This window comes from Halichoerus grypus, chromosome 5 (assembly GCF_964656455.1).
Source record: "Halichoerus grypus chromosome 5, mHalGry1.hap1.1, whole genome shotgun sequence".
NCBI classification, from domain to species: domain Eukaryota; kingdom Metazoa; phylum Chordata; class Mammalia; order Carnivora; family Phocidae; genus Halichoerus; species Halichoerus grypus.
Window position 1 is genome coordinate 96,838,747 of NC_135716.1, and position 26,859 is coordinate 96,865,605.

General features: G+C 52.8%; 1 protein-coding gene across 2 annotated transcripts in view; it reads right to left on the minus strand.

Moving 5' to 3' along the window:
- Nucleotides 1-26,859, minus strand: part of SLC6A17 (solute carrier family 6 member 17) — a 49,160-nt gene that overhangs the window by 18,647 nt on the left and 3,654 nt on the right. The window contains exons 2-7 of one of the 2 annotated variants that reach the window (XM_036076420.2): nucleotides 17,229-17,342; nucleotides 13,759-14,130; nucleotides 9,077-9,234; nucleotides 7,321-7,447; nucleotides 6,388-6,569; nucleotides 4,553-4,663 (exon numbers count right to left, since the gene is read on the minus strand). In XM_036076420.2, the coding sequence (XP_035932313.1) occupies nucleotides 4,553-4,663; nucleotides 6,388-6,569; nucleotides 7,321-7,447; nucleotides 9,077-9,234; nucleotides 13,759-14,044 (864 nt within the window). In that variant the 5' untranslated portion in view covers nucleotides 14,045-14,130; nucleotides 17,229-17,342. The remainder of the gene's footprint in view (nucleotides 1-4,552; nucleotides 4,664-6,387; nucleotides 6,570-7,320; nucleotides 7,448-9,076; nucleotides 9,235-13,758; nucleotides 14,131-17,228; nucleotides 17,343-26,859) is intronic. The other variant, XM_036076419.2, reaches the window with a different exon arrangement.

Genomic DNA, 26,859 nt, shown 5'->3' on the forward strand with positions numbered 1-26,859 from the left:
AGCCACCCAGGCGCCCCTCCACTTAGATATCTATTAGACATTTTAGACCTGCCACATCCCAAACAGCAGTCTTGAACCTGCTCCTCTCACCATCTAATTTCGTCTCCATAAATGTCAACTCCATGCTTCTAGGTGCTCAAGCAAAAGACCTTGGAGTCATCCTTGACCATTCTCTTTCTCTTGCCCCTCACATCCAATCCAACAACAAATCTTGTTGACCCTACTTCCTAGATATATCCTCAATCCAACCACTTCTCAGCACTCCCACTGCTATCACCTGGGCTCAAATTGCAGTCACCTCTCACCTGGATGAATTCTAGAACCTGGATGGATTCACCTGGATGGAGCCTTCTGGCAGATCTCCCTGTTCCACCCTTGCCCGCTCAGATTCTCTATGGCAGCCAGAGGGATCCTTCAAAGACAGAAGTCAGATCGTGCTGCTCCTCTGCTCAGAACCTCTAATGGCTCCCATTTCACCAAGAGTAAACACCAAAGTCATACCTGGCTCACAAGACCCTCGTGAACTCGCTCCCACTATCCCCTTGACCGCATGTCCTTACCTCTCTCCCCACCCATTCCAGATTCACTAGCCTCCTTGGATTGGACGCCAGGCACATCCAATCTCAAGGCCTTTTCGCTTATCACTCCCTCCGAAATGGAAAGTGCTACTTCCAGGTATCCACACAGCCTGCTCCCCCACCTGCCACGTCTTTACTCAAATGCCACTTTCTCAGGGAGGCCTTCCTTGAACACTGTCTGAAGCAACCCCTCTCCCTGGTGTCCCTAATCCTCTTTTCTCTGCTTTATTTTTCTCCTTAGCAATACCACCCAACAAGTCCTTAATCTTATATCGCCTGTCTCCCTAAAATACAAGATCCAGGAGGGTTGGGAAGTTTGTCTGCTTGGTTCATGGCTGTGTCCCAGGACCCACAACAGAGCCCAGAACATAACAGGCATCCCACGAACGTTTGCTGAACGAAGGGATAAATGAATGGTGGTCATTCAGGTTGTTTTCAATCTTTTGCCACTAAAACATTTGCTGTAGTGACCAATACTGTGCACAGATCATTTTGCTTGTGAGTGAATATATCTGTAGGACAAGTACCTGGGAGTGGAATTGCTGGGCCAAAGGACTTGAACAGTTGTAATTTTGATAAACATTTTCTGAAAGTTCTGGTGGTGAGAAGTCTACCATAATCTATGACTCTGTGTTGAGCCAGTCACATGGTGAATTCTGTAGCCCTCCATGCTGACTTGGGTTTTTCACTGGATGGAAAGAAAGTAATCAGGAGAGAAGTTGCCCGAGGAATCCAAGAACTTAATTAGCCATCAACATGAGTTACTGTCCCATCAAAGATGTTAGTGGGTCATCATGGTATCCTGGCCACATTGCATTTGTCACACACTCAGTGACTGCTTGAGGGCATGGACTGAAAGGCCAGATCCTATGGTTTGGATTATTTCTGATGTTGGAAGACTTTATAAGAAGACATTCAGCATATCCATGGAGAGCCTACGCTTTTTTCAAGTGGATTCGGAGATGCCCTGACCAAAAATCTTCTTGGACTCCGCCATGGCTGCCAAATGGCATGACCCCTGGGGATTTCATTCCCATTGTGGTCAATATAAATGGAGCAGTGCACAGCCTGGGCAGCTGTGTGCAATGACCCTAGCATTCGATAGCACCATTCTAGGTCAAGAACTTGAATTGGTTCCAGGGTTCCTCATATCTCAGCAATCCTGTGCTGGCATAGTCAGAGCTCTGCAGCAGTAGTCTGCCACGTATGGACAGTCAGAAGACTGAGAGTGGATCCACCCTTTTTGTGGATGACTTGGAGGAATTTGTAAATAGGAGCCTCACCCAGCCATCATTACTAGCTTTACCTGCAGTACAGGCTGTGAAGGGGATCCTTGACGGAAGAGTTTGGCCTTTGAGGCCCTTAGGCCTCCCCTTCCCTGTGCAACACATCCATTCAAAGTCAAGGGCAGGAGCTGCCCCGTAGAACTGCTCAGTGAGCAAGATCTCAAGACAAGCCCACAGGCTCTACCCAGACTGGAAGTCACAAGAGCTAGATGGGCCAGGGCCACCTGCTGGGTCTTGGTAACCTGGCTCCTCCAGGGCCTTCCAGGTTCGGTTTCTTTAAACTTCACCTCAGGGGAACTCTGACCCCTGCAGATGCTAAAGTGGCATCACACCATTTCCTGAACATCCAGGAAAAGGTTTTGGAAAGGAGTGTCCTCTATTGTTCCAAGTGCACATCCACCATCTTGCATCCAGCTGATTGGCAAAAATGGAAGTCTGATAAACGTGGAGCCACAGGGACTCTCCTATACAACTGGTGGGAGTGTTGGCCATGGCCACCATTTTGAAGAGCAATTTGGCCACCGTCTAGTGAAACTGAAGATACGCATACCCTTTGAGATAGCAATTCCACTCCTAAACACAGACACCCTTGGGAAAATTGTGCACGTGAAGATCTGTGCAATAATGTTTACTGTAGCATTCCTAGCCCCATGGTGAAAGCTGGAAACAACATAAATGATCCTCACCTAGAGAATGAACAAATACAGTTCAGTGCTACAGTGGACTACGATACAGCAGGAAAGATGATGCACTAGAGCTACAAACAGCACTATAAATAAATCTCAGATTACAGTGTTGCGCAAAAATAAAAGCTAAAGCAAGTCACAGGAAGTTGCGTATAATACGATGCCACTTATGTAAAGGTTAAAAGTACGCACAAATGCTATCCGTTGTTTATGCATACGGGTATATGTATTACGAATTTTAAAAAGTGTATTAGGAGGGTAAATCCCAAATTCAGGATAGTGCTTATCTTTGGGGGAGGAAGGACATGGGATCAGGGCAGGCTATAAGGGCACTTTTATGGCCTCTGTAATATTTTATGGCCTCTCTAATGTTTATTATATTATTATATATGTGTGTTTACCTGCCTGAGACATTTCATGATTAAACAGATGTTTTAAAGAGTGTCTGAATCAAATAGGGAACAGTACTGTGTGTGCTGGGACCAGAAGCCAATCTCATGAATCCCTCCCTTACTGGGCTCTCTCAAGATGGATGCCACCAAGGGGCCTGCCCATCTGGAGACCTGGGTGAACCTCCCCATTTATGAACACCTCCAGAGTATATTGTTTCCTAACAAAGTCCAGTAAAATATAACTGAAAGACTCAAGTGAAAACATTAGATTGATCATTATTTTGGAAATACAGTGGAAGTAATTCATAAAAACCACTGGCTTTCTTCTCATGGCCCTTTCCCCCCAAACATATCACTTGTTCACAACATCCTCATGTCAGCCACGTGGCTCGGGAGGCACACTCATGGTCAGGAGATTCACTAAGCTCTTCCTGAAGTGGACCTCCATGGTTGTAAGCCTCAGATGTTCTAACCAAGAATGCCCAGGGCCAATGGATTTCCTATCTGATGACTATGAGTGGTGTGTGTCTTACCCACTGCCATCCCCCAACGTCTGGGGATGTTCCCAGCGGCAGAGCGGAGCTGGGAGGGAATAGGGATTCCCCATTAGATCTGGGTTCTTCTCCCTGTGTCATCTGTATGAACTTCTTGTGTGAACACCAGTGTGGGTGAGCACACATGTGACACGGCACTGTGAGGGCCAAGGTTGAGGGCCTCAAGATGGTGGTGTTCTGACCCATGCCCGTCGCCTGGAGTCTCACCAATGAGCTGGCTGCTCACTGATCAGCTGGCATTTGGAATTGGACCTCCCCAGCCTTCCCCGATGGGTTACTAATGTACATTGCTTGGGGCACCTTGAAGGGCATCCCATTCTGCATTTGAAATCTCCTTATTGCTCAGGGGACTAGCTCATGCCAACCATGGCCAGTGGGGAATAGAGAGGCAAGGCCATGTGGTGGCAAAGACCACCATCAAGAAACCTGCGTGTATCTCTTCAGGATGACTATGGCCTTGTGATAGCCCTGTGAAATGTGCACAGTGGTCCCTCACTGGGCTATGGGGGGTGGGATGAAATGTGCGAAGATATGGATGGATTTGGTAAGGGTAAAATCATACCCCGCGTGCTCTATTATCCTGAATAAAACAGTAACACTGTTCCCCTGATTTGGGTACAAGCTGGGATTCCCAGCACGGAGATACCTTTTCTTAGGCATCTCCTTGGTTCCTGCTGTCATAGATCCACTGATGAAACCGCCCATGCTCCCAACCCCCATGCCCCAGCCAAACCTGCCTTCCCACCATGGCCTCAAGCATGCCCAGTGCTTTTCCACACTTGCTCCTGCAGTTCCTTTGACTGCAATGTCCGACGGCCATTCATTGAAATAGGATCTGCTCCCCGGTCACCCCTCCCTGAAGCTTCTCCCGATTCTACCCAAATTGAGGTGATGTCCCTCTCATTGGAACCTTGAGGGCAGGTGCATGCCCCTTCCCCAGTGCATGCCTCCAGGGGCCTGTGATGACTGCCTGACACATGACAGGTCCTTATGAGCGCTAAACTGCAGGATGCTGGCCAGGCCCAGTGGAGCTGTCGGTGTCCCCCAGACCCTTACCTTGGGGGTAAACATGTGTAGGATGCCATCGACGGCCCCTCGCAGCAACAGCCCCCGGACCAGGAAGCAGGCGAGCACCACGTAGGGGAAGAGGGAGCTGAAATACATCACCTGCAGAGAGGACAGGGACCCACCGTGGGGCAGAGTGCCTCCTGAGGCTGGCACCCCCCCGCCCCGCTCACAGCTGGGTCACACCCCCCTCCCCACTCACAGCTGGGGCACACGAGCCTCCTCTGATGGCAGCAGAAAGAGAAGCCCTGGGACCCCTGGGCACAGGGCCAAACCCACTGTGCACCTGGCACTAAGCCAAGGCAGAAGCAAGAGCACAAACAAGCTGGAGTCAGCATGGCTGGGCCTGGGGCTAGCTTCCCCCTTTCCAAGGGCTGGCAGGGCTGGGCCTACAGCCTCCCCACCCCCAAGGGCCGCCAAGGGGGCAAGGAAACCTCTCCTCTCCCCTCCTCACTTTTTCATGTCTCATGCCTGCCTTTCCATCCCTGACTCCAGCGGACCCCCTAAGGCTCTCCCCTGTCCTTAGAGCTCCTTTGACAGAAGGCATCCAGGAGGTTATAGACATGGCTCCCAAGCCAAAACATCAGAAAAGGTCCTGCCTCTTGTGATTATACACTGTGTGCTGTTTTCTAGCATGTGCATTTCTTGCACATTTCTGTATTCCCCTGTGCCCGGCAGAGAGCCACACAGGAAGGAGATGCTCACAGAGTGTTTGCTGCACCGAAACAAATTAAGAGGGCTGTTTGGGTGGGATGGTGTTGAAGGTGAAAGAGCGTGTGTGTCCAGAGCTGGAGCACCTGAGTTCTGATCCCGGCTCTGCCATTTACCTACCATGTGACCTTGAGCTATTCATGTGACCTCTGTGCGCCTCCCTCTGCGCATCTATAAAATGGGTGTAAGGCTTCCTAACTCATAAGGTTGCTGTGGACCAAAAGCGTTTGTACGTGTGGCTGTACCTGATAAGTGCCCTCAAGTGTCAGCTACTGTTTTGGCCTGTGGAGAGGGAAGAGGTGGTGGCCAAGAATACTCTACCTTCCCAAGGCTTAGCTTCCTTACTCGAGAAGTCCATTATGGAACCTGGAGCCTCAGACAGACGGCCAAGGCTCCAGTTCCAGCTCTGGGACTGACTGGCTGTGTGATCTCAGGGGAGGGGCTTTCCCGGCTCCCGGCCTCAGTTTCCTCATCTGTAGAACGGATGGATTGAGCCACAGGGTCTCTCATGTCCTTTCCAGCCCTGGCAGTCCGTGAATATTGGTACATGACAAAGAAGAAAGGGCCCCTGCCTGAAGGGGGTGTGTGGGATTGGCTGGGCTGCGCCCTGAGAGAGCATCGGAGAGCCACCCTCGGAGGCCCCAAGGCCCCTTCGCTCACAGCACCCACCTGCTCAAGGTGCCCCTTAGTTCACACACGGTGCGCTGCTGATTTCTACCAAAAAATGCTCAGAGCAGGCTCTTCTAGGGCTTTTGCTTGGGAACCTAAGGGGCTAGGATCTAGACGAATGTCCCTGGGTCCAAACTCCTAACTTTCTTTCTCTTTAAAGTCTGCGGAGCAGGCCTGAGGTATCTGAGCACAGAGGTGGCTGGGGGTGAAGCACTGATTTTCTACAAGCCCCCTCCTAGCCACTCCTGGTGGGCTGTTCACAGGGAACAATGATGCAGCAGTGACACGCCCATCACCTCCACGGCGGGTCTGTGTCATCATCCTGAGCCACCCAGAGGCCAAGCCCACTCAATAGACCCTGCATGGCATAACCCAGGGTCTTCAGCCCCCTGCCCGCCATGCTCTTCTGTGGCCCCCTGTGCGGGTCTGACTCCCTTCCTGCTCACCTTTCCCGAGGACTGGATGCCCTTGACGACGGCCATACCCACGATGCTCCAGGCCACCAGGAGACACAGGGTCATCTTCCAGTTGAGGCCGCCGCTCTCCGAGATGGAGTTGGATATATCCAGGGCCTCTCGGTACCAGAAGTAGGTAGTGGCTGAGCTCTTTTCACACTCTGCCTCCACCACTGGAACAACAGCAAAGGCCAGAGGGCCTCAGGCAGGGCTGTGGGGCCACCTCCTCTGCCTGATCCCCACCCAGGGCAGCAGTGGGCGAGCCCCCGGCTGAGTGCGGGTAGCAGGGAGGGCCAGTGTTCCTTCTGGGCTAGCCAGGATCTGGCAGACCCTGAGGACTCCAGATGGGGCTCCAGATAGGGCCCGGGAGGCTTCTAGACACATGGATCTGGCTGAATTCCCACACATGCCACCCCTGCCCGCCTCCATCTGTGGAGGGCAGCAAGGATTAGGCAGAACTGGCCTCAGGTTCCTTGGGAAAGGTCCTGAGCTAGGAGTCAGACATCTGGTTTCTCATCCCAGATCCTGGTGCAAAACACAGGAAAGCCACTTCTGGGACCTCAGTTTACCCATCTGTGAGTGGAATAAATCATCCAGCCTTTTATAAGACTGGCATGCAAATTAAGTCTGCTTCCAGATAGGATGGTATTCGAGTAACACAGGATCATTGATAACAACTAAACAAAAGCCACACTTTCCAGAGTTTTCCTTATACTCATTTCATTCAATTCCCTGAGAACTCTAGGGGATAGGCCATCAGAATGGGAAATGAGGATCAGAGAGGGTAGGTATCTTATTCAAGGTGACACAAGTCAATGAAATCCCAAATCTGTGCCTAAGCCTCTTAGGCTCCTTCAACCGCTTCCTGGGATGGGCTGGCTGCGGTCCCCAGGTGGGGTCCTATTCAGGGGGTCCCATACTTGCCTGCCACAGTCCCATTCCTGATGACAGGACATTCGCTCCACGGCAGCGGGTACTGGAAGGACTTGAAGAAGTAGAAGATGCTCCACCCGATGATCACATTGTAATACAGCCCAACAAAGAGGCAGACCTGAGGACAAGGGTCCACGGTGGGGGGAGGGGTCATGAAGGCCGCAGGCTACTCCACCCCACCCCCACTCCCGGTCCAAGGCCCAGGCTCCCGCTGACCGCACAAAACACTTCGAGGTCTTGCAGGAGGAGGAGGAGGGGGAATGAGGCATGGGCTTTGAGGGCCTCCTCCTAATCCTCTGTTCATCTGGTATTCAGGGAATCCACAGAGGAATGTTTCAGATATTAAAGACCTCTCCTTTAAGCAATGAACTCTTAAAATGTTAATCCTTTCCAGTTTGAAATTCTTCTAAGATGCTTAAAGCATTTCCCCATCATTTCCTGATGACTCAGGATGACAATTCCAGGGCTGCCCTCCGGGACCACGGAGGCCGGCACAGCTTTTGCCTCTACAGACAACAGCCCCAGACTGCAGTGCACTTGCGGTTCTGCGGATGCGTCTTACTGGTGTCTTATGTCCCCCTCCTCTTAGGACACCGCTCTCTCTTTGGTACCAGCAGCAGCCTGCCCCCAGAAAGCCGTCACTTCTCGTGTCTCGGGAGCACAAACACTAGCTTTGGCAGAATTCTACTTGAAAGAGGAATGTGCAGATTCGGACTGAGGGTCCGAAAGCTTTCTCAGAAAGCAATGCTTTTACACACAGGGATCTGCTGTACCTGCTCTGGATGCTGAGAGGCCCCTTCTACCCCCAGGGGCCCAGCTCGGTCACGTTGCGCAGTGTGACAGCCGAGGGCCCCTTGCTGCCCCAGTGTCACCTGAGCGGACACTCCCACGGCACACCTTAACGGGAATGCAGACGGACAGAGACCCCTACTTCTTCCGCTTGGGCGCTTTCAGGCTGAGGGGAGACCCACTCACACTCATGGGTACACACATGGCCAGCCCCAGTAGAGGCCGCTGTGCTTAGCCGCGTCAGCCTGGGCAGAGGTGAAGCCCAGCAGGACTGCGGGAGCTACACAGACCCTCCCCCAGTCCCTTCCAGAAGCGGGTGTGAGCAGGGGCACCGTGTGCTTTACCCTTAAGGGAAGCTCAGTTTTCTTACCTAGAGAACTAAGCAGAGCCTTACCTGCAGCCCCGTGAATGAGCCTCACCAAGCTCCCCATCCAGGCCAGTGGGGCCTCTCTGGTCCCACTGTTCCAAAGCCTCACCCCTCCTGGGTCAGCCATGGGCTCTTGTCTGAAACCTTCGCCAACTCTCTTCCTGTGCCTAACAAACTGGCAATGAGACCTCATGCCTCAGGGCGGCCTTTTCCCGGGCCACACTCTCGCCCAATTCAAATACTCTTCAATCAAGGAAAGGGGAAGGGCCTCCCTCACACGGGGCTGACGGGCTGGTAAGCAGACAGAGGTATCCGGGACGGTCCACGTTCTCTGCGGTCCGGCCGCAGAGAACTCCAGCTGAGATGTCCCAGCTTTTCCTCCTTGGTAACAATTCCAAATATTATATCCTGCTTTAGAAAGCACAGCTCACTTTCAACGTAGGAAATGTGTGGCCTTGAGATGCTGGCTGTAAGCAATTCTCATGCGGAGGGTCTCCCTCCCTGCCTTTGACCTGGCCCAACTGCAAACCCCATTCCCGGGAGCGGCCCCTCAGCCTGCTGGTTCCTGCCCAGTGTGGGCCCCCGACTCACTATGCAGCTGGAGAAGCCGATGCCCCCCAGGCGGGGGCACACGTAGTGCCACACGCCGATGCTGCCGCGGCGGATCCTCTGGCCCACAGCCAGCTCCAAGAAGAAGAGTGGGATCCCAATGATGATCAGCAGCACAAGGTAGGGCACCAGGTAGGCACCTGGGGAGGAGAGAGGAGTGTCAGAGGGTGTCCGGAGCACGGCACCAGGGTGAGGGAGGACAGCCACGTCCTACAGTCTTACCCACCCTCTGACCATCCTCAAACTGCTGCCAGGCCTTGTGCTCCTGCAGGAGTGGTCTGGTTCCTACGTGTGACCCACCATGCACTGGCCACCCGGACCCCCCTTCTTCCCCTTGACTGCCCTGATCTGAACCGCTAAGGGAGGACTGCTCGCAAGGTTAGATCCCGAGAGAGACAGACAGATGCTGTACCGTCTCTCAGGAATCCACCGTCAAGTCCTGCACGGACCCAGTCGCGTCCTGACGTACTGTGTGGACACCTGTTCACGCTCCCTCCCGGCCCCCAGAGAAGCAGCCCCAGAAGGAGTGGGCCCCGTTCACTCGCTGCTCCCCAGAGGCACAGACCCCAGGCACGGCCTTCCCTGCCTCTGAAACAGATGCTGACGCCGCAGACCAGGCAGCTCCAAGGAAGCGGAGCCTGGAAGCTCTCCAAGGAGAGAGGGTCTGACAGGCACCACCATTAATCTACAGCTAATTGGGAGGAACGAGAGAGAGAAATTAGCAGTTCAGAAAAGCATAGCCAGGAGGATGGTAATGAATAGAACAGATCTTGATAAAGATTCCAGATGATAAATTAAACTCACTGTCCCTGGCCTCACTGCAGACACAGTCTCAATTCCAAGTGACAGGGCATTTAGCAGGAGAATTAAAATCGTGTCTGGACACAGACGAGTGATCTGTCCTGAGAGTCGTGCCAGCAACCGCCAGACAGCCCCAGTCACCAGGGCCCCGGTGGTCAGCCAGCAGCCCCAGACCAAGCCTTGCCGGCTGGGAGTATCCAGAAGACCCCCAGCCACACACAGCTCTGCCCCCCGAAATATGACATTCCACGTGTATCCAAGCTTCGGAAGAAACCCGGGGATCAGGCATTTCCTGGGCACAAGACCCAGCACCTGGCAACAGTCAGCTGTTTACTACAGGTCTACCCTGTGCCAGGCACTTGCAGTGGGGGGGTCTGGGGGCAAAAGAGAGCACAGCCACTATCCCAGGACAGCTCGCAGTCTGGGAGGCAGGACCCGCAGGTTCACATGAGCAATGTCAGCACACGTGCACGCACACGCACACACACGCACACGCACGCATGCACGCAGACTAGTCACAGGGGGCCAGCTGAGCACCGGGCATGCCGAGGGAGGGCTCAGGGTCCAACAGAACTAATCAGGAAAGTCTTCCAGGGGCGGTAACCCACCCAGCCTTATATGACAGCATCTAATTCTTTAAACATACACCTACACACGGCCACACGTACACATAAGTTCAACTTGGCACTAACAAGCAGTACCATCCTGGCGCTGAAAGGAGGGGGTCCTGAAGGACCCCTGGTTCTGTCTCTTGGTCTTGGGTTTGGGGAAATGAGAGAGGAGGCACGTGACGTGCAGAAAAGCGAACGGACACGACCTCACTGGTTTTGTATTTCAGCCATATCCCCTTGGGTGGGGCAAAACGGGCAGGGAGGCGGGTTTCGGGGTGTCCCGAGGGCAGGCTGGCGTCTTCTGTGAAGGCTTTTCTCCTCTCCCCAAAGAACCAGGGAGAGCTTCCACATGTGTGCTGTCCACAGAGCGGTCCTCAGCAAAGACTGGCCACGGGCAAGCCGCCACCTGCCACTGGGGCCAGTGGCCTGAGTCGGGCCCAGGGCACGGAGCTGGCAGCAGCTCTCCACCCCAAGCCACGGCCCAGCCACGCACAGCGCTCAGCAGCTGGGGTCCGGGTGAGGATTTTTGGTTAGGCAGAGGTCCTTTTTCTTATCAACCCTTGTTGAAATCATTTGGAAATGCACCCTCTCCTGCCTTCAAAAATACAATTTGGAGACGCAACGGGATTCCCTTTGATATTTCAGTGACTTGTGGGAACTTCGGGTCCTCCCTCTCAACAGCTGGGAGCACTGGTCAGCATGTCAAGCTCTCGGGAGCTGGGCTGTGGCACCTCCGAGACCTCCTTGATCCATGCAGTCTCCGTCTTGGTCTGTACTCTGGGTCTTGCTTCCGGCAAACCCTGAGGTTATTTCTGGGATTTGAAAGACCACCTGGTTCTCAGCCTGTTGAGATGCATACCAAGTAGGAGCTGAGACCCGGACCCCGGGGCCAGGCGTCCTGGGCCTGAATCCTAGCTCTGCCACTTACTAGCTGTGTGACTTTGGGCCAATTCCTTGATCTCTCTGTGCCACTTTTGGTCATCTATCTGAAGAGGATAATAACATTCGGCAGAACCACATGAAACTGCTGATATGTGACCATCTTTGACTCAGAAAAACACCCATTTCTCATGCTTCAATGCTACCTCTTGCACGGGGCTGTTGTGAGGATTTACATGAGTTACTTCGCCCTAGTCAGCACTTGATGAACATTTGCCCCTTTTTCATAAAAATCAACAGAAAAAAAACAAGCAAACTAAAAGAACGCAGATCAAAGGAACCGTCAGCATTGAGTGGTGCGAGCTAAGCAGAGTTCCAGAATGCCCACCCAGATTTAAGCCAAGTTTACTGGCTCCCCCACGGCTCAAAACCACAGAGCTGCCTCTCTCCACCCAACAGTTTTCTCCTTCCTGTATCTGAAATAGGATCATTAGCCTCCTTCCAAAAATCATTTGGGATGACTTACCATAATACTCGTAGAGTACAGGAGAGTTAAAGGCAGAGATAAAAAGGGATTCTAGGAATCAGAGAGGATGGAAGAATGTGAGCAGCAACAAGGAGTGGAGAGCTCAAAATCCTGAGCGCTAACAACGCTTTTCTTCTGGGGGTTGTCCACGGTGTCTGGCACCAGGGCGATGGGCTGGCGGTACCGTGAGGAGGAGACCTTTGGCAAGCCCACTGCCCCGGGAGTGTGTGTGGTGGGGAGAGGGACTCTGATTCAGCACCCAGCACCCAGGCAGAGCTGGTCATCTAAGCCACAAAGCACAAGGTTAGAGGTTCCCAGCTGGAGTCCCCAGAGGCGACATGTCCTCTGACGTCACCATGGATGCCTCTTGTCAGCATCTCTCAGCACATAAGAAAACCACACACATAGAGTTGTATCTTTCTTTGGGCTGGTCTTGTATCAACTTAGTGACCTGAGTCTGGCCATGCCACTCAGACCAAAAGCTCTAACTGGCAGTTATTGATTGATTGATTGATTGATTGGGGCGGGGGGCGGGGAAGACCTTGCAAAGCATGGAGAACATATGGTAAATAGACCATGGTCTAGTGGAAAGATAAAAGCCTCTGGCCTCAGTTATACCAGCCCGAGGGGCCATCTCACTTCCTGCCCTTCAACAGAAACTGGAACGGAGGGGAAGCCTCCAGCCAGACTTGGCCTCTGGGTCAGAGAGGGTGTGTTCTGGGGAAGAGGGAGTGTCCCTGAATGGGGCTGCATCTCTGGGAGAGGCTCCGTGGCCAGAGTCCCATGGAGCAGAGACAGAAGGAGTCAGGTTAAAATGTCTACAAAGCTGTGGCCAACCATCAGTCTGGGGTGTGGCAGTCCCAGGCCACGGGGACTGAGGCACAAGGGCTCTCTGCTGGCTCAAGTCACTTTCGCAGATGTCCCAGCTTGTAAATGTCATTGTCTTCAGCCTGCTAGGTTTTTCTCTTTATTTTCTGTTAGCTTTCCCCTGGTTTCAAAACAAATTACCTTTGGAACACTCCAGCCTGCCTCAGAGGGGCTGCTACCCGGGTTTGACACCAGGGGTAAGATCCTCTAGGTGGATTAAAACGCAAGGGGTAGTGTGAGGCCCCCTCCTATCTGGGAGACAGCAGCAGGTGTCCTCGGACGCCAGGGCCAAGCTGTCCAGGTTAGAATCCTTACTTTATCACTAGTTGTGTGACCTTGAGCAAGTCATCTAACCTCTCTGGGCTTCGGTTTTGCAGTCTCTACCATGAAGATAATAACTCCTTCCTCACATAGGGTATGGGGGAATCAATGGTTGAAGTGTATGAAACTGGTGTTTTGGTTGTTCCAAGATGCTCAAACATCAGCAGTTTCATGCATTTCAGCCTAATATCCAGTAAACGTTAAACAGTGCCTGGCACCCGGCAAGCATTTAATTAGAATGGTCAACCGTTGCTCTTTACCATGCATCGGATACGGTGTTAAGCATTCCACACATAAAGTTCATTTAATCCTCCCCACTCTGCCGTGAGGCAGGATCTACTATTTTTCCCATTTTACAGATGAAGAACAGAGAGGTGCAGAGAGATCAAGCAACTTGCATGGGGTCACAGGGCCGACTGGCTGCACTGGGGTCTCCACGCAGGACATCCTGGGCCAGAGCCCAGGTCCTTATTATCACCATGCCTGACAGCCTCTCGGTCGCTGTTAACCATTGGCTATTTCTGGGGAGGCTTCCTCTAGAATCCCGAGCTCCACCCGCCAAAAGCCCCAATTCTGCATCAGCAAAGGGGTGTTCCTTTTCACCCCTGGGCCCGGCCCATCTGCAGGGTGCCGTCGGGGCAGGCAGGGCCGCCTCTTACCGCCTCCGTTTTTCTGGCACAGGTAAGGGAACCTCCAGATGTTGCCCAGGCCCACAGAGAACCCAATCTGGGCCAGGATGTACTGCAGCTTGCTGTTCCAGGCCGGCCGGTCCTCCGCACCCAGCTCCTCATCTGCGGCCTTCTGCTTGCCGCCTGTCTCGCCCGCCACGTTCAGGATGCTCTGCTTGTAGTCCACCGGCTCCTCGAGGGCCAGCAGGTCGGCCACCGACTCCGTGACATGCTCGCTGCTGTGCTCGCGCTGGGTCACCTTGCTGTTCTTTGGCATTGCTGCCACCTGGGCCACGAAGCCCTGCTCCCCAGCACTCGAGAAGGTGACACTCGGCTGCTGTCAGCTCCTTCTCATCCGGGGACCTGTGAGAGCGACCAGGTGAGCAGGAGAGGATTAGCTGACCACACCAAGAGAGGTGAGGAGCCCACATGGACCCAGATCCCCCATCACTCCAGGGCACATACTCAGAGGCCGGGCAGTGAGTGGCCTGGAATATGGAGCTTGCCTTCCTCCCCCTCAGAGGGTGCCCACCAAGGAGTTCAAAGTCTGCAGACTCAGTTTTCCCACAGGCCCTCTCTGAGCATCACCGAAAGGTAAACCTAGGGATGCCTGCATGGCTCATCAGATAAGAGTCTGCCTTCGGCTCAGGTCATGATCCCAGGGTCCTGGGCTCCTTGCTCAGCAGGGAACCTGCTTCTCCCTCTGCCTGCCACTCCCCCTGCTTGTGCTCTCTCTCTCTCTCTGGCAAATAAATAAATAAAATCTTAAAAGAAAGAAAGAAGGAAGGAAGGAAGGAAGAAAGCCAAACCAGACACCAAACCCAAATAAAGGGCCGTCCATGACGGTACTGGCCCCTCTCATAATTGCATGTCCTAGAGCGTTCAAGACCCTTCAGAGGCCCCCACAGCCCTCCCCTCCCAGGCGGTGCAGGCTGGTGGCCAAGCCCTAGCCCCCCTGAGCTCTATGTAGCTAAGCCACCTGGTGGGACCCAGGGAAGCTGGTGTCTGCCTTCTCTAGGGTCTTTCTATTCAAACTACAGTTCGTGGGCCAGGAGCATCACAGGGGGCTTGTTAGAAATGCAGAAGCCCAGGCCCACTCCCAAACCTACTGAATCAGTCTCTGTATTTTTATAGAACCCTCAGGTGATTCAAAGGGACATTAATGCTTGCAAAAAAAAAAGGCTAGAGCTCTCAGCACGGGGACCCTGCGCACCAGCCCCCACGTCCCCTTCATTCCTCCAGCAAGAGCACTGACCAGGTTTTGCTAAGGATTCTAGCACCACCGCCCTAGAGGTGTTTGCTGACTGCCAACAAATGCTGGGTCATCGCTCAGCACTGACATTATCTGAGGGCCACTGCAGCCAAGAGCCAGTTCTCCATCCTCCTGTGACAGTTTTACAGCAGATAATGTCTGCACAGTGCGGGCGGGGGAGGCAAAACCCACCCCGGCTCCTGCCATTCCTCATCCGTCTTTCATGCCTCCCCTTAAAGAAATAAGGCACCAAGGAAATGAGTCCTTTGAAGGATAGCCACATGCTGCTATGTTTCAAAGCACCTCCTCGTTAAGGGGAGGTTGGAGGATTTAAAATTAAACACACATACACCCCAGCCTGCCGTTGCCCTGCATCTTTCGAGGTATGTAAATTACCCAGCTCTGTAATTGCTTTACTAAGGGAAGGAGCTGCCTCTGGAAGCCGTGCTCCCGTCTGTTCTCCTCTTCGGCACCATCGGAACAGCACGGGCCATGGCACCTCGCAGTGGAAGCTTACCCCACACCTCCCGGCCGACTCCGGTAAAGACCCAGACTTCAAGGGGACCTGGCCAGCCAGATCCTGTTACACGTGTAGTGACGCTGGGAGACCCGACAGATGGGGACAGTTCCCACTGGTCTGTGTGGTTCGCCAGCCCTCTCTGGGCCAGGCCGTGGACCACAGCAGCAGGTGACACCTCCCTGCCTTCCTCATCCAAAGGAGACAGTGAGTCTTTAGTGACTACCCCCCGTCCACCCCAGGAACAGTCAAGGTCTTGGGCTTTGGAGTGACTGAGACAGAACCAGTCTGCCTAAAAGACCTCAGAATTCCCTATAAGAAATGCAGCTCTCTGTTGGGACTTCACTTCACTTCATCGGGTCAGCGGAACATTCCACCGTGTCCCGGAGGGAGTGTGTGTCCATGGACCCTTCATCCCTCAGCCTCCCCTGGCTGCCGCGTTGCCCATGCTACATAAGGGAATGGTGCCCCTAGGCGTTAGGCAATGGGGAGGCCTGTGTTCTTGCTGGGGTTGCAGGATGAGCCCCTCGCCTTCCCCAGTCAGCAGGTCCTTGTCGCCAGGGCACTCAAATGGAGAAAACCTAAGGCCCATGCAATGTCTGGCTGGCTGGCTACCCCATCTCCCCTATAGGTTAAACAAGAGTTTTTATTAAAAACTAGAACTGGGAGGGGCCCCTCAGTGGCTCAGTCGTTAAGCGTCTGCCTTCGGCTCAGGTCATGATCCCAGGGTTCTGGGATCGAGCCCCACATCAGGCTCTCTGCTCGGCGAGAAGCCTGCTTCTCCCTCTCCCACTCCCCCTGCTTGTGTTCCCTCTCTCATTGTCTCTCTCTCTCTCTGTCAAATAAATAAATAAAATCTTTAAAAAAAAAAAAAAACTAGAACTGGGGAGAAGGGTTAGGGTCCCTCTGGAGACAGCAGTCACCAGGGTACCAGCTCAGAGCCTAACTCCAGGTACTGTGGCTGCAGTGGGATTTGATCAGGACAAATCTGCAGTACATTAAGCATGATTTACGCCCGTCATCCCACAACTGGAGAAAACCAGAGGGGATTCCTGCAAGTCTGCAGAATTTATCCTGATGTGGACCAACTGGAGGACAAGCTTCTCCATAAATAGCCGAGAGAGTGGCAGCTCTGGTCACCAACAGAGAAAGGGCTGCAGAGGGGGGACAAGCCTTATTTAAACTAGGAGGACTCAAGGACAAAATCAACACATTCTGGTAAAGGCAGGGAAGGACACCCGCAACAGCATCATAGAAACCCTAGACATCGGCTCAGTAGGAGCTTCTTCCTTCTTCCCAAGATGTGTGTGAGCATCCTGCATCACAGGAGGGGGGCCAGGTCCTCCTGCGCCATCAGGTTTGCAGGGCGAAAAGTGCTGGTACAAATTTGCAAGTGAGCCCCTGGGCTGGGCAGCAATCACGGCTGGAACCTTCTGTGCCCAGAAACACGCTCGATGACAGCAGAGTCTGACACTTAGAATAGTAAAGCTTGAGGGGCCCTAGCAATATTCTCATTTTCCGTATGAGAAAATTGAGGTCCAGAGAAGAAGTGAATTGCCCAAAGCCATTGGGTCAGACTCAGCATGGGGGGTGGGGAACAGGAAGAAGGCGGTGGTGGTGAGGGCCTGGGTTTGAGAGCTCCCATTGCATTCATTCATTCATTCATTCATTCACTGAGTGACATCCACTTACTGAGTGACTTCTCTGTGCCAGGGTCTGTTCTAGGCGTCAGGGATGCAGCAGCAAACAAAATAAGCAAAGTGTGTCCTCCTGTGGCGTTTATATTTCTTGTGGAAGGGCCAGATACTAAAGAAAGAAAGAAACGTACAATGGCCCGTGGGGATACATGATACAAAGAGAAATAACATGGTGGGGGGCGGTGTTGCAAGCTGGAGGGCCGCCATTTTGTGGTCTGGAAAGGCATCCCTGAGGAGGGGACGTCTGAGCAGAGGCACTCAGGAAATGTGTGTCAAGTGAGTGAGCGAACAGATGAGATGGGAGCGCTCGACCCCGGCTGGTCCTCAAAGCCCCTGCCCTCCACCACCGCAGCCGACTATGGGCACTTTGGTGCGCTGAGAGAGGTAGGCAGCCGCTTCACTTTAATGATGCAGGTGGCAGTCTTCTCGGGGGTAAAAAGGGTCTACATGATGACAGCTCCCCACTCCGAGTGAGGCTGCCGTGGGGACTCGGTGAGCGGGCTCATCCAAAGTGCCCAGCGCTGGGCCCGGCATCAGGAAGGACCCTGCTGCTGGAAAGCCTTGCATTATTTCCTTTATTCGTTTAAAAAATATGGAAGCTCCCCTATTTCTATTTGGTCACAGAAATGCTGTTGCTCCTCAGGAAAAGCCAGAGTGAGTTTGCGGAGAAGTGGGGTAGGGGGTGGAGAGAAGCATTTTCCATCCACACCATCTCAGGAATGTCCGAGTTTTGTCAGCAAGGACTGGCGTCCCCCCACCGGAGGCTGCTGGGGCGACACCCTACAGAGCCCAGCCTGCCCCCTTCACCCGGTGCCACAGGGAAGCAGGTAACGGCTGCGCAGCGCAGGGTCTTGGGTCTAAAGATCAGCAGTGTTATTACTAATAGACACACGGCCTCACCTTAAAGTCTAGCAATATTAGTAGTCGAACAACAGCTCATATTTGTGATAGTTTGAAACCACTTACAGTTTTTACTCAGTCTGCTGGCGTGGTCTGGGGTGGTGACACTGCTCAGGAGCCTGACTGCACGGGTTCAAATCCCAGCTCCGTGCTCACCAGCTGCCTGGCCTGAGCTCTGTTTCCTCAGCGGTCAAAGGAGGACAACCATGCCCACCTTACGGTGTTGTGGGGAGCATCAGTCGGGTGGGTCTCAGAACAGGGCCGGCGCCCAGCAAGTGTTCACAAATGTCACCTCTTCTTAACACCTCATTGGATTCACGGCCAGCCCGGGACGTGAGCGGCAGCCGTGTCCCAGGGTGGGACAGCACCTGGCTCACATCACGAGGCTGTCAGCACCCACGTCTCCTCACTCCTGTGCTCCCTCCATGTTTTAAAGAGGATGGGGCACCAGTGACTTGGAACGACCCTCCCTTCCTGCACCCCCCAGCTCCCTGGGAGTCCCTGGGCTGGTGAAAGATCAGCTTTCAGACCAGGACATGGGAATCCAACACATACCCAGGCAACAACCCCGAAGCATGACCTGGGACAAGCAAGATCAGAGAAGGACCCAGAGGGGCAGACTCCTCTTTACCCCTGACTTTACAGGCCATGGAGTCAGCCATGATCCAGGTATCAGGAGGCCAGCGAGGTGCTGGTCCCGATGAACCACCAACCAAGCATTGCAAGCTGGCCCCGTTGCCCTGACCTCTCTAGGCCTCGGTTTCCCTGTGTGTAAAATGGGTTGGTCTGCATGATCTCTGAGGCCCTCTTCAGCTCTGTCTATATCCAGGGGGTGTCCCTCCTGCACGTGGGTGTGAGCAAGGCGTGACCTGCCCTGGGCACTTGACACCGCAGGTCCTCCCGCCTGGCTGTCTTAGCACCTCTGTCAGTGGAGGGCTCGCTGGGGTGTCGTGGTGACGCTCTGACAGCCAGCCCAGCCAAACTCGAATCATGCCCCTGGAGGAGCGGGGGTGGGCCGAAAGCTGCTTTCGCCAGCAGTACGTCAGATGATGGAGTTCCAAGGTGCGCTCTGAGAGGAATACCTCAATTACTGAAAGCACAATGCAGGGGGGCTCGGGAGCCCAGAAAGCCCGCGGGGCCAGATCCGTCACTTAGCAACAGAGGCTAGGCTTCCAGCTCAGAAGAACATGTGAGAGAAGCAGCACGGAGGGAGTGAACTGTGAATCTTCTTAAAAAGAAAAAAAAATAGTGTGACGAAGAGGCAGACAGGTAAAAATATCCCAGGCCAGAGGGCTGACAGCCCCACAACTTTTCAAGCACAGCACTCAGCCATCACCTCAGGCGACGACCTGCGACCGCGGCCAGGCCCAGCCCCTCCGTTCCAAGCAGCCAGAGCCGGGGGCCTTCTGGAACGCTGCATCCAGTCAGCCCACTGAACAGCCGCCTCTTGGGGTCAGCATCTCTCTTGTTTGGGAGGGCTGGGCCAGGTAACTCAGGGGACGAACGCAAGGGAATCCCTTATTTTCCAAGCCAGACTCCCAGGGGGTCTGTGTGGTGGGGCCACCATCTTTGGGAAAGCAGACAGCCAAGGTGACGACAGACCCCCCTCCAGGGCCCCGCTTCCCTGAGCTCCAGGGGGCTCACCTTGCTCTGCCACCCTTGGGTCTCGTGGCTCTGGGGACAGTAGTGCACATTCTTAAATGCGAACCTCTACAGTGGAGAGCTGGGAAGAGCCCCCCGGAGGGGAGGGCGGTGGGAGAACAGCCAGCCGCCTCGGCCATAAAGCCAGGGTTCAACTCAAGGCTAACGGGTGGTGGGAAGGAAGCCAGGTCGGAGTCCCTCTCTCTCAGACAACTCGACAGCTTCCTGATTTTCATGTGACAAGCCCTTGTGGCCCAAACTGCTCTCCTAATTACCTCAGAGCCTCTGGGCTTCAGCTGAGCCCAAAATGGGTCGGACTGTTATCAGAGACACAAATTGTCCTACAAATTATTTTTAATTGTTTTATCGAAACTTCTGGCAGTCACCTGGGGCAAACTGCTCCTGACAGGCCCTGGCCAGTCTTGATGGGTCTCCTTGGGTTTTCTCATCCAGCTCCATTCTTGACCTCTCCCTCCCTCACCCTCCATCCCAAGGGCACAGAGCCCCGACAGCATGTTTGACCCCGTCCTCGATTCCCATCCCCCCACCCCCCGTGCTCTAGTTCAGACCCTTCCTCAGTCAGACGCCTGCAGCAGGCTCACTGTCCTCTAGGCCTTCAGAGACAGCTTCCTGAAATACCATGTCATCCCACTGCCACTGCCTCGTGGAGAGAGCCCGCGGCCCTGGCCAGAGGCATTTGCGGCCCCTCCACTGGGGCCCTTCCATCCCCCAGCCTCGGCTGTCACTTCCTCCCCTCGGCCCCTCTGCATAAAGCCCTCCCCAGCCTCTGCCTACTGAAGCTTCCAGTCTTTGAAGGTGCAGCTCAAGGTCCATTGCCTCGCCTCTGTGACACGTTCTGTGATGCTCTAAGTGAGAACTAATGCTCCTTACTTTTCCCTTCTCTGCACGCAACTTGTAATACCCTTCCACGCTTTTACTGTTTAGCTTTCTAGTATAGCTACCTGTGTGCATCCTTGATTCCTCTTCTAAACAGGGAGCTCCCTGAAGGCAGGAACCAAGGTGTGCCCAGCTTTGTGTCCACCTGCCCCTGCCCCCAGCCCAGCCTGTGCCTGCCACACACAGGATGGAACAGGGTCCCTACAGATGTTCCAGGGCCGCTGCCTTCCCCTCCTCCAAGAGCAACCAGCTTCCCTGTTGAAATGCTAACCACTGCCTTCACCTTTGAAACAGAGGCAAGGATGAAAAGCTAACACAACTGACCGAGCTACATTTAAACCTACTAGGTGTCGGCCTGCCCTAGCCCGGGTGACTAATCGGGTGCAGGCCTGCAGCTCATGTGGGGAGGACCCCAGGCCTTGGAAGCCAGTTTTCTGTTCTGTCATCATCTGTAAAATAGGAAACAGTGCTTACCTACCAACTGCATCTGGTTACCACACGGATAGAAAGAGAAAGAAAAAGAAAAGTTTATCGAGAAGTCAAATAAACAGAACGGTAATTTCTGACTCCATTTCAGAGATTTGCTGGGTTTCTGTTTTGGTCTCCCTCCTATATCTCAAAGAATAACATCTTTGGTTCTGCAAGACCAAATCCTCATGTATTACTATTATATGTGCTCAATAAATATGATATGAAGGAAGTGAATGAGTGAATTCATAAACGGATGCATTTTGAAGCCCCTCAATTTTCCAGAGTCTGATACAATTTCCCAGCTCCCAAATTTTCCTATTTTCTGATGCAATATTCTGATCCCAAGAAGACTTGATGCCCCAAAGGTGCCCCAAGTAGCAGTTTATTTTTTATAAGAGAAAGAAAGAATGAGCTGGGGGAGGGGCAGAGGCAGAAGGACAAGCAGAATCCCGGCTAAGCAGGGAGACCTGCAGGGAGACCAACGATGGGGCTCAATCCCACAACCCTGAGGTTATGACCTGAGCTGAAACCAAGAGTTGGACGCCCAGCCGACTGAGCCACCCAGGCGCCCCCCCAAAGTGCCAGTTTAAAGCAAAGGTAAACTAAGAAGTCTGGCCAGCACTCACTGATGTTTTGCCTCTTATAAAGGATCCACTCTGTGCCTCACTTTCTCCACTTTGTAGACAGGGTCCGTCTTCACCTCAGAGAACTAAACCCTAGACAGGCACGGTCTTGGCACAGAGCATCCCACGGGGCTGGTGGGACCGTTCCGAACAACAACTCAGGCAAAGGAGCCAGGAGAACCTTCCACGGCCTGTCTCACCTTCCTGTTGCATTTGCCGAGCATGTTCTCTGCAGTTGGTATTTTGTTTTCTTCGTCAAGGAGGAAGGGAAGCAGGAAAAGGGGCAGATGGTCCAGAGGGGGAGGAACTGGCACTGGAAGACGTGGGTGGGGCTAGTGCAAACAAAATCTTTTGGTTCAGTTTTACCATTTCATGTGAGGGGGAAAGGCATGCCCGGTGGGTGTGTAAGCAACGGCAGTCCCATGGCCGCCCCACGGATGCATTAACCTTGTGCCAGAATTTAGGTGCTAAGGGAACTTCTGGGGGGGGGGGGTAGTAATAAACCACAACCACAACCCACAGGGGAGACTTCTTGAGGGCTGGCTCTGCGGCAGCCGCTGTTAAGCCGCAGCTTAAACCCTGCCCATCACTGGATGAGGTTGGTTCCACAATTATTCCCATTCTACAGATGAAGAAGTAGAGGTTCGAAGGGATTAGTTACCTACTTTCATAAAACCCTGTGACGCTGGCACTTTCTTGAACTTACCAGAGAGGGTCAGTGGAAGGTTTTCACCCAACCAGGTCGCCACTGCCACCTGACCAACAGCTATTTTGAGATACCACTGATTGTACCTCGTGTCCTGAACTGAAGAGGTGACAACGTAAGGCAAAATGCAACTTGGAATTGATGAGATAAGGCAACTGGTTCATAGATACAAGTCAAAATCTGGAGGCCCCTGGGTCCACACCAGCACAGTCTGGCTCTGGGGTCTGACTCTAAACCACAACACAAGCGCAGAAAGATGGGCTTTGGAGCCAGGGAAGCCTGGTTGGGGTCCTGCTGCTACTTACTAGCTGTGAGTCTTCAGGAAACTACACAACCTTCTCGTGGTCTCCGCTCCTGGATCTGAAAAGATGGAGCAGACGGCCCCAATCTCACAGAGTTCTCACGAGGATAAAATGAGCTGATGCGGGCACCAGCCACCCCTTCATGTGAGCACGTCGGGGAGATGGGCTTGACCAAGTCTAGAGGCACAGCTGCCCACTGTCCCGCAATGCCCTGGCACCCGAGTGTGACAAGCACGTGGGTCCCCCCCCGCGGGGGAGGGGGCTGCTGGGGGGTGCACGTACTGGTGCTCCAGCTGACTTCCCACTTCTACTTCCTTCATCCAATATTTCCTGAACACTAACTATGTGCTGGGCCCTGTTCGAGCACAGCAGAGAACAGAGCAAACAGTGTCCCTCCCCTGTGAGATTTATATTCTAGTGTAAAGTGACACATAAAAATCAGACAAATATGTAATTAATACTGTGTATATAGACACATACCTATAGTATAGATAAAGATAGCACATAAATATGTAATAGTGAATGTGAGGGGTTGGAGTGAGACAGGGATACTACAATATACAGGGGGAATAGGAGGACACACTCTGATAAAGACAGATAGAGTGAGAGGATGAGCCTTGTGAATAGCCTCAGAAACCATTCAGGGCAGAGAGACTAGGAAGTGCAAAGGCCCTGAGGCAGCCTGCTTGGTGAGTACAAGGACCAGAAAGAAGGGCCTGGACCTAGAGCATCCTAAGCAAGGGAAGAATGGGAAGTGCTGACAGGAGAATAGCTAGACTCCAGAGCAGGCAAGACTTGCAGGCCATGGAAAGGCCTGTGTTTCCTTTCAAGGCTAACAGGGAGCTGTTTTAAGTGTTTGAGCAGGGGAGCGATGTGACTCAACTGTTTTTAAGGACAAGTGAAGAAACAGGGAGGGTAGGTGAGAGGTGATGGTGACCTGAGCCAGGTTGATGGGTGAAGTTTAGGTTTTAAAGAGACAGGGAAACAGAGGGCCCCAGGATGCTGAAGAGCATACCAGGTCCCAGACAGGTAGAAGACCCATGGGACTATCCCAATTGGAAAAAGACACAATTTTTAAAAATCAGATGTGAAAATAAAAAGTCCAGGAGCAACGAGTGAAAACCTCACTACCTTCTTTCCTCATTCACGGGAGGCTCACGGTGGTAACAGATGGGTCCGCACAGTATCTGTCCAAATTCTCTGACCTGGATTTTCTTAAAGCCACTATTTTATCTTGTTTCAGGGAGAGACAGCGGGAACCAAGGGGGTCCAATTACCTGAGTTACCCACCAGACTGCTGAAGAGCACTTGAAAGAATAGTGATCAGAAACCCTTAATTACAGTCCCAACATGATGTCTCTTTTCTGGGAATGAGAAGGGTTTGTGACTCTTTCCTCACCAGCCCTCAGTGCAGCTTTGTGGATGGGTGGGCAGAAAAGTGCTCCTACTGGGAACAGGTCACGGGACAGTGAGATCACAGTGAAGGGAGAAAGTATTTTTTTTTTAAAGATTTATTTATTTATTTGAGAGGGAGGGAGAGAGAGAGAGAGAGTGTGTGCACAAGTTGGGGGAGGGGCAGAGAGCATCCACAAGCAGACTCCCCGGCGAGATAGGGCTCAATCCCAGGACACTGAGATCATGACCTGAACTGAAATCAAGAGGTGGCTGCTCAAGGGACTGAGCCACCCAGGCGCCCCAGGAGCAAATATTTTTGAAGACCTGCTATGGCTTACATACATTATTTATCCCCCCAAAAAACTTAAGGTAAAAAGTGTAATTCTCATTTTACAAACGAAGAAGCCAAGGCTAAGGGAAGATAGCTATCAGGTACAAGATTACCCTGCCATGAAGTGTAAGAGTGGGGATTCAAACTGTGGTCTCCCAAGTTCTGTGGCCCATTTCCTTTCTGGTACGTTGGGGCTTTTCAAACTTCTGTATGTCATAACACACAAGGAAGAGAATGCTGGTATGGCACACTGGGGTAAATGGAGGAGGCCGTACCACCCCAGGCCACTCCAGGCTATTCCAAGACATGAAGGCATCATTATTTCTGGGCCACATGCTACCCATATGTGGCACTGGTGAGGAAGTTCTCCACTGGGTCATGCTGCATTGCAAAGTGATACCCCTGAATCTCATTCAGCACGTCAACAGTGAGGTGAGTCCTTCTATCACCATTTCTCCGATGTTAGGAGCTTCATCATTTGGCCAGGTCCTTTCCTAAGGCCAATGACATAATGCAAGTCGGGGAACTGGTCAAGGAGATTCCTTCCAGCTGTTCTAAAGGAGTCCCCAAATTCCTAGCCAGCAGGTCTTCTCGGTGGTGTGCCAGGACCGTGGACAGCGCCCTTCAGGCCCTTCTGGGAGCTAATGCTGGGTTGCACGGGCTCTCCTTTCCCTAGACAACCCCCTCCCCCCACCCCCCCCCGCCCAGGGAAGAGAAGGTCCACATCCTCACCAAATACTCACCTGGCAGCACCTGATGGAGCCACTCCAGCAGGTCACTGTTCACATTCCTTGAAAGGTAGCCTTATCAAACAACACTCCTGACCTGGAGAGGGATTTATAACCACAGGGGCCCCAGAGTCTTATAATTAAAGAGAAAATGCAACCAGCAGGAATTTGAGAGTGTGGACCAATGAATTCTATTTGTGAGTAAAAGAATAGGTGGCAAATTAGTGGTGCACAGAATCCAGAGGAAATTCTAATTTAACCAGTGATTAGAAATGATGGAATACAACGAGAGGCAACTTGTTATCTCCAAATAAACCAGGAGTAGCCTTGGAAGATCAAGTGGCAGCTCGGTGGGACAAATGCAGTGGATGAGAGATGAACTCCAGGGCCCAGGAGCTGGGGCATTATTCCCTCCAGCCCATGCCTGCCCCATCTTCACTCCACAAGAGGCCCCAGCCAAATAGGGCTTTAAGTCTCAATTCCCAAGTTGGAGACTCAGGCTGCTCAGGACTCACCTGACCCAGAATTATTCTCCAACAAACTATACCTGGTCATGAACATGAGAATAAGGTAGTACAGGAACCCATCTTGCATCTGAGCTTTTGTTCTCACCTGTAAGTTTTCTGTACACAGTGAATATCTAGTTGTTTTAATAACTGGATTTATCCATAGTTGAACCATGTTTTAACTTAAATAATTACTCATGGGGGTGGGGGAGAAGGGGAATTTTCAAAGGAATGTATCTGCACAAAATGGCTGCCTGTGCAGCAAGGGCTTCTGGGCGAACTCTTCGTGTCCTCTGTGGGTGGGGTGGGGGAGCATTAATGCTTATACTCCAATTGTCCACCCTCACTTACAGGAACTTCCCCAAGATCAATGGTGGTTTGGAGGTAGGATAGAATAGGATAGGATAATACGGGCCTATTCTCCCAGGGCTGGTGATTTCTCAGAGAGGGAAGAAATGAAGAAGCAGGAAGACTCAGATGCCAAGTTTCCCAGAGCAGCCACGGACTCCAGTGGCAAAGCCCCAGGGGTGAGGACAGTGGGCTCTCCATGGGACAAGACTAGGAAGCAAGCAGCGTCCCTCTGAGCAGCCCAAGCCAGCAGCTGCTGTAAATAACCTTGGAGTGTTAGCAGTTTTGCTCTGGGGTCTGGGGCCTCACCAGAAACTGCTGCAAGTCCCTGGCATGCACTCTCCAGCAGAGAAACCTGACACACCAGACCTCCCACCAGGGCCCGGCCGCCCTTGATTCTGCAGATGCAGACATCCTCAGGGCAACATCCAACCTGCTCGGACTCTTCCCTCACTGCTTCCAGCACCAATCCCTGACTTGGATAAACTTTAAGGAATGAGGTCAGGAGTGGTAGAGATCAGGAAAAAAAAGACCAACAGGACAATAAAGCACCACAATGGAGTCTGGGATCTTCTGCTGGATTCCAACCCACCTGGCACCACAGACCAGATTCCACAAACCTTGGAAGCTTACGTATGTTCATTCTCTACCAAATTCCCATTGGTGGAGGCTCATTTCCCCCTTCCTCGGGGCACTAGCTTAAAGAATCAGACCCATAGGCTTAGACCGCCTCATTTGGATAAATGCTTAGGTAGCCAGCAAATATTTATTAAGAACT